Here is a 7,727-nt window from a genome sequence, read left to right on the forward strand (position 1 = left end):
ATGAGAGTGATGTTCTCAGCTCTGCCAGGAGAAGGAGCACATGGACCATGGACCAAACGACTCCCTTGGTCCTTGCATTGCAGAAGACAGTCTGCCTGATGCTACAGGGATGTGCAGCCAGCAGTGGCATGGCTGGGCTTTTTGGTATCTTGCCTTCAAAGATAAGGACATGGGCTCCTTTCCTCACTTTACATTCTTTTGAAGTACGAGTCCTACTCCAGCCCAGTTGGAGTACCAGACAGAAATGATATCCACATTCAAGTTCCAAAGTTTTCTTCATGTGTAAGCTCAGTAAAGTAATAAGTTTTAACTCTGGGAAAGTGTATTCCCTTGACTGACGATTCAAGCATAAAAGACATAATCTAGTTTAATAATGAAGAAAATACAGATGTAAAAACAGAACAGAAACATTTTCAGGCCTGAGAGCAGTCAGTTTACCAAAAAGTGAACAGAATCACTGATGATCACATTTAAAAGACAAGACTTAAAGCTTCTAGAGTCTTAGAGTTTACCAGATTTGTTTCATTTGAAGGAAAAAAGTCAGGTCATAGGGTAAATTCCAGTAAAATGAGGCCATCTAGTGCATATTGTCAGTGTTACAACTTCTGTCTTCCAGGCTTTGGATTTTTTTTATATCTGGCCCTAGCTCCTGCTCTGTGATTATCTTCTGTAACTTGGGAAACATATTATTTGTGAATAATGGATGCAATAAACATATTCTCCAGAAAGGTCACCATGGACAAAAAAAGAGTTAATGTTTATTTTAATAACTATGCAATCTAAGTAGCTAAACAACATACATGAATCAGAATTGTACAACATTGGAAGAAAAATGAAAATTTAAAATGTAGCTACAAAACTGAAAGAGTTGAAGCACTGCCTAGGAAAGCTGAAACCTTTGAAAAGAAGCATCTGCAAAAGTTTCTGGGTAAATGAAAGAAAACACTTCAACAAGGAAAGCAGAGGCAATGCCTGCACTGACTTGAGTCCACTAAAATCAGGTGGCATTTTTAAAAGATTTGAACTTTAACCATGGAGACAAAAATATAATGAAGAGGTCATGTGGAAAACAGCTTGCTACAGAAATAGGAATGCTCCTGAAAATCCTGAGGAAATGCTTTGCAGGGAGGACAGGAGTGTCGATCCCAACACTCCGGAGCAGAGAGAAGCAGCAAATGACAGAGCACAACTGAACAGCCTACTTTGTGCTTTGTTCGCTGTCATCAGAACAGGCAGGATGAATGAAATTAAATTAAGAGATTGTGATAAGGAAGTGTAAAGCTGTTCTCAGCACTCTTCTCTGTCATGCAGAATTCATTCAGCATGCCCCTGCTTGCTTCAAATGTAAGGCACCTCTGCTTCTCCTGCAAAGGAAAGGAAGGATATAGAGGTTGCAGACAGTAAGCTTAGTGTTATAAACTGAAACCTCTCTGAAGTCCTCAACCAACAGCTTGCTAACAGAGAAGACACTATAAACATTTGTAGTAGACAAGAAGACACTGATCAGTAAACATTTTTCTCTTCAAAATTACATATTTTGTCCATAAAAAGATTTCTGGTACCACTTTTGAATTCTTATATGATCTGATTTGTTCCCAGGTGTCTTGTTAGCCCCGTGTTGCTCATTGGACTCTTTACTGTCTGACCTCTACACTTTCTGCTAGAATAGGAAGGTACTCACACAAATATCAAAGTCATTTGTTTAGAACAATTGGACCTTATTGGTGGGTGAAACAATCAGTCTATAAAGATTGAGTAAAGAAGCAGAAGACTAGCTACCCTGAAAAAAAATGATAGTGCTTAAGTGGAAAGGGAATACTAGATAACTCAGCTAATCTCAGATTCTGGCCTAGTCAGGAGTAACTATGTAATATTGTACTTACAGTATTGCTTTGCAGAAAGAGCATTTGTTGTTATATGTTTTCCCATCAGAGCCACAGAAAGGTTGATAGAGTCTTTCACAGTAAATAGGTCTTTCTCTCTCTAAACTCTTGTATTCACTGCAGTCTACCTGCAAATACAGTATCATTTTGCTTTGAATCTGTCACGTTCTCCATTCACCTATAGAAATAATATATGAAATTTTTGGACAAACTTGTCAGCTGCTCTACATCAGCACAGTCAATGAGGCTCCACCATCTATACTAGCTGAGCCTAAACCTCAAAAAAGAAACATTCCTCTGACAGAGATGTGACACTACCCATGTCAGGCACTGAGCACCTTCAGGGACTTCGCCGTATGAGAATTCAGCCACTGGAAAAAAAAAATACAGCCCTTTTTCCATCTACAGAAAAGCTGAGTCTTTGTATATTTTTCTGCCTGCTTGCAATTTTTCAGTAAATTCAGGTGAGATTAGTTCTCAAGGCTGTGAAGGGTTTCTGCCTCTTTATTGCACAAGTATCAGCTCTTGCTGCATTTTACGCTGGTGAAAGGATTTAAAACAGAACCCAGCCTTGCTGTTCTCTTGTTCTGACCTGATTTTTTTTTTTTCCCCTTTCATTCTAGCTCTTAGTGAAGGACAGTAGTGTTACTTCAGCCAAACCCCAGAATTTATTACAGATGATACGGTTTATACAGATGATATGATTAGTTTTACACTAATCATTGCCTGGGGTCTGTAGGCAGGTGAAGAGTGAGGAGCTGCGTGCGGCCAGCCCTGTGCCAGGGCTCGGCACAGACCGGGAGGTCTCCAGTGGCAAAGAGAGGCTCTAGCCAATAACTCTTTTGGGTATTATGGGCTTAAATGCAGTGCCCCATTTAAAAAAAAAAAAAACAACAAAACAAAACAAAAAAAAAAAAAACAAACCCAAAAAACCCACATATGGGATGTTAGTTTCCCTGGGTTTTTGTGAGGCAGCACACTGAGCCCCAATTGCCAAAGCAGGTCAGAAACCTGACAGAGCTGCCAGGTTTCCACAACATAACTCAGCAGAGGCAGCAGCATGGGAGGGAATCTGTGGCTTGTAACTTAAACCATTTTAAAATTGTTCAACCACCAGCTTGTGAGAGGCAAGGGTCAGCTAATAAAAAAAAAAGCTATAAAATAGGTTAATTTGCCCCATATATATATATATGTAACAGCTGGGAAAACGGGCAAGATACTTAGTTTAGCGTGGAGAATGGAACAGGCTTTTCCTGGAAAAGTGTGTATGTCTTGGTGTAGTTTTAGGCGTCAGAGGCTGTAGATATTGTGCTGGTATGGGAGCAGCTCTGTGTGTGTGTGATTTCCACTCCCTACTACTGTCCACTGGACCACCAAGCAGCTTGTCTCTGCTCTACCGAGTAAGGATCTTTATTGCTTGATGCCTCATTTCTTTCAGAGGTTGACTCCAGGACAGACACTCCAGCATACTCAGAGAGAAATTAAAATCTCTAGGTACATGACTTGGGATCTGAAAGACACCGAGAAAGTCTTATGGTGTCACCACCAGATAAATATTTTTAAAATCTCAATTTATCCAACTTAAAATTTGGCCTTGCCCCATTTCTTGCCCAGACTACATTACAGGTAAAAGTATCTGGAAGTTTCCAGGGCAACTGTACAAAAACCACATATCTCAAACTCAGGGATTGCTCTCTGAAATCTCAATACTTTGGCAGCATTTAATTAATGTTTAAAGTGATTTTTTTCCTGATCTCATGTTGTTACAAACCATATATTTTTATCCAGAAATAAAGGAGAAAGTTACTCACCTCGTTCTCTTTGGCAGCACCTGCAATATAAGCAGAATCACAAAAGATAAAATAAAAAATGCTTTTGAACATTCAGCTTGCAACAGGGATGCTTTCACTAGCACCAGCCCTTCCAGCAACACCAACTCTCTTACCTCCTTGAAAGTAAATACTAATAGAGTTTTTCAGTGTCTAATAAGATACAGGTGTCAGGACCTATTAAACAAGTGGATCTTATTGTATCGTTAACCTTAGAAATCTGTGTCAGCAACCAGAACAGCCTTTGTTATTAGAGGTAATTTCCCCTTTTCACCAGAGAAAGATTGAAGACCCAGGAGTCAATTTTATGTTCAATGGCAAGTCTGTTTAGGATGAAATTTGTTGAGCATGACTGAGGCTGTAAGCAAATCACACGGTCCTTTTATACTTTGATTTTCTGTCAATAATGAGGATAATATCTTCAATAAAATGTAATAATATATATAATTACAATAATGCAATTTGGATCATAATACCACTTTAAAAAGTGTTTTCCCTTGCCGGTCGATATGGATTCAAAACTATTTGGCAGAAGGATTGGCTCCTGTCTTGCATACATATGGCATCTAATGTAATGAAACCCTGTTCTCAGGTGGGGCTTCAAAAAGCTACTTCAAAACAATTATAATTACATCTGCCAGAAAGTAACAAAGTAATATTGGCACACCTCCATTATGGTGACACATTTGTTACTGTCTTTAGGAATGTATTTTGTTCTCCTCCTGTCCTGTAATCGTCATTCTGTGGCTTCCAAGGGATAAAAGTGATCAGGCAGATGCTTTTGTGCAGAAGGAGAAGGAACAAAATGCATTATGATCTAAAAGGCAACATGGCTTTAGCACTTGTCTTTCTGACTAATTGTAGCTTTTTTTGATCTATAAATCCATTAAGCTTTCCACTGAAACTTCCTTTCATGGAGCTGCTTACATCTTCTCACCAGATAAAGCTGTCCAGGGTAAAGAAAACCAGCATAAATAATGCTCCACGTCAAGTTTCAGGCAATGTCACCAGACGTTTCACTGAGCTTTCGTTATTCTGGAGTTGGATCAGATTTAACCCACTTCCACAAAAAACATTAAGATATTATTTTTTTCTCTGATAACCTTTTAGTATTCACTATATATTTGGGAGTGAATGCAAAAAAGATGTGTTCAAAAAGTATTGCTCCGTAATGTTTTAATGCAGACAAGAGAAACTAGAAAGTTCAAGGAAGTGATTTGCTTGAATTCTTCTGAAAGCAATATTTATTTATCTGCAGAAAATGAGACACTGTTTGAAAGAAGTTTCCATCAAAAGCCTGCCATTTCATCGAAATGGGCATTTTGAGAAAATTTTCAAAGCAAACTTTTCAGAGCTATTTAAAATGGAAACATTGTTTTGTTTCATAACTTTGGTTTTGTTTTAACATTTTCATTGTTTTGCTTCTTTAACATTCATACTGCTGTTGAACTGCTATACTACTAGCAAAGAAGACTTGGACTCTCCTCTTTCAGTTATTCTACTTATTTTTATATATCTGTCTTTTTATTGCAAGTTTTTTTAAAAAAAAACCTACCAAGTGAATGCTCAAGAAATTTCTCCCAGCTCCTTATTTTACCACAAAGTAACCTGCGCTCAGACATCGCTCCGGTCTGGCAAACTAGCATCATAAAGAGGTCATTCACAGGCATATGATGTGTCCCATGCATAATCAGCCGTCTCCTACTTGCTTAGTTTGGCAGGAGAAGGACCTCATCAGCTCTGAGCTCCCTGCTCAGATAGTTCAAATAAAAAGATAAAAACCTGCTGTAGTTCTGAGGCTTTACAGTTCAATTTTAGTTATAATGCAGAATGCAGTTCTGATTCACGCCACCAGCAAAATATAGGTTTAACCTACACAAGTTGGCAACCGTAAAGCTGCTGCAATATTGCTTGCTAAATAGTGCACAAGCATAAAATTTCACTTTCCACCACCCAAGTCCAGCAACCATTGCTTACTGTCCCAGTAGACTGAGAAGCTTCCGTTGTTTGCACATTAGAACTATAATGTATCAGAAATTAAAAAAGGTTACTCACTTGCTAAGCAAAGAATTGCCAGGGCGAGAAGCACAAAGGCACCGGTTGTCTTCATGGCAGACATGGGTTCTTGACCTGTTTCACAGCCAATCTGTGCTCTGAGTATTCCAGTACACTCAGCTTAAATGTGGATTTGTGTATCTGTGAGGGCAGATATATATATGTATATATGCACGCACAAAGAGCAGGAACCCTGATGATGAAATCCCCCTTGTAGAGAAGGTAATTAGAAGAAGGTGTTGCCCATGGGTAGTGGCAATAAGAATGTCTTCTGTACAACACGAAGGGCGAAGATGAGCGTCATGGCATGCATTGTGTTGATAAAGGAGATGTATTGTACTTTGGCTAATCCGCAGCTTAATTAACTGCTCCATCTCCAGTAGCAAGTTCAAGGAGTGACTCAATAATGTGGTTATGTATTGCTGTTCTGTCACTGTCATCTTGACCCTTAGAGATTAATATAATTCCCAGGGGAAAAAATAATTTTTACTGGATGTGTTCCAAAATATTCATACCAGTAAAGCCGAAATGCATAAGTCCTATTCTCTTGAAATTTTGGAGACCCTTGTCACTGCCTGTGGATAGAGGTGACGCTGGTTAGTGTGGCCATCCACAGAGCCCTTTCAGACTGCTCTGGGATAGCAGCTGCTGCTTGCAAAAGTCTGTTTCGTGTGAATACCCTCACCTTCACACACAGCCCAGAAGATGTCCCAGTCTTTCAGTGTTTTTTCTGGCTTTGAAGTTGCACCAGTTTAGAGATCAGAAGCAATGCTTTGTGACAGAAGGAGCAAAGACATGGAGAAGATCCTCTGCCCCCCCATCTCCTTCATTGCTATTTTCAGCAAAGTAGATGTCGTATCATGTGGGAATCTTTAAACAAATCCAACATAGCAGTGTGTTAATGACTTAATCAATGGCCATAGTTTTCTGGCTTTTATAATGCAGGCCAGGGATAGAGTCACAATGGGAAACTCAGATCTGAGTCTTAATTTTCATAAAGTCCAAATAATGCAGAGTTTTGAACCTAGACTTTCGTTTGAACCCATCATTCCAGAATTGCCTTCTCTTTAGAGATTTAAAACATAGATGTGCAAATTGTCTCAATATGAAAGATCCCTGTGCACCATTACAATTCACAGTATTTCAATGATCACCTTGCAAAATAGCCAGGGCCTTTTTCCCCATGCAGGAATTAGGCTCATATTTGCTAATTTCACAGGGACTAAGTTCTTACAGTGAAGGCTGTAAGAGGTCTAGTAGACCTTGGGCCCCACTAACTCGTGTTGAAACCAAGAGGGATACACATCGTCTTGTCTTTAAAGAATGTAGGTAGTGAATAAATAGTTCATTTCTCATCACTTAATGGGACAAAAAAAAAATAGATGCCATCAAATTCCAGTTCCATGCTATGTAAAGATATTATTTGAGGTGGAGGCTTGTAGATTTTTTTTTTTAATGCCCTTACTTTAGTGATTTCATTTTAAATTTCTATTCGTTCTTAGCCTGGACATCTATGCATATTTCTGTGAGGTGAAGGCCATGTCAGACAGGCTGTGATTTAAATTGGGTTGGTCTTGATTCTGCTGCTTTAGGGTGTCAGTGAAATTTTTGTTTTGGAAAGCAAAAAACTTTTCCGAAGAGCCTGGCATAGAACGTATAAACTCATAGATAATATTCAGAATATGTTTGTTGATTGATGGACAATTACCAACACTAGGCAACAAGATCAAACCCCAAAACAACCCAGAAGGTACTCATAGTCTGAATAGTTTTGAGCAAGCAAGATGCTTGAGAATATCTTGAAACTATAGAACTGCAGCTTGACGGAACACGCAAGCTCTTTGACACTGGTATGAGGAAACCGGCCACTTTAGTTTCATTGTCTTGCCTAATATGGTGCTATAGAGTCTGATGCAACCTCGGGATCAATCCCATCCCGCCAGTGGAAGAATATAGACAT

General features: G+C 39.1%; 1 protein-coding gene across 1 annotated transcript; it reads right to left on the reverse strand.

Annotated features, from left to right (window-relative positions):
• Positions 1-778: 778 nt before the first annotated feature.
• Positions 779-5,877, reverse strand: LOC135994045 (ovomucoid-like). Its single transcript, XM_065644334.1, has 4 exons — positions 5,768-5,877; positions 3,695-3,714; positions 1,884-2,011; positions 779-1,364 (listed from the first exon to the last, which is right to left on the reverse strand). The coding sequence occupies exons 1-4, from the start codon at positions 5,829-5,831 to the stop codon at positions 1,319-1,321; spliced, it is 258 nt and encodes an 85-aa protein (XP_065500406.1). The 5' UTR covers positions 5,832-5,877; the 3' UTR covers positions 779-1,318.
• Positions 5,878-7,727: the final 1,850 nt, after the last annotated feature.

The sequence above is a fragment of the Caloenas nicobarica genome, chromosome 13 (assembly GCF_036013445.1).
Source record: "Caloenas nicobarica isolate bCalNic1 chromosome 13, bCalNic1.hap1, whole genome shotgun sequence".
Classification (NCBI taxonomy): Eukaryota; Metazoa; Chordata; class Aves; order Columbiformes; family Columbidae; genus Caloenas; species Caloenas nicobarica.

What these genes read in the sequence shown, in the direction of transcription:
- LOC135994045 (XM_065644334.1), bottom strand. Translation starts at nt 5,831, where the DNA reads ATGTCTGCCATGAAGACAACCGGTGCCTTTGTGCTTCTCGCCCTGGCA. An exon ending in GTGCTGCCAAAGAGAACGAG is followed by an intron (nt 2,012 to 3,694) that starts GTGAGTAACTTT and finishes CTGTATTTGCAG; the next exon opens with GTAGACTGCAGTGAATACAA. An exon ending in TCTTTCTGCAAAGCAATACT is followed by an intron (nt 1,365 to 1,883) that starts GTAAGTACAATA and finishes TTTCCTTTGCAG; the next exon opens with GAGAAGCAGAGGTGCCTTAC.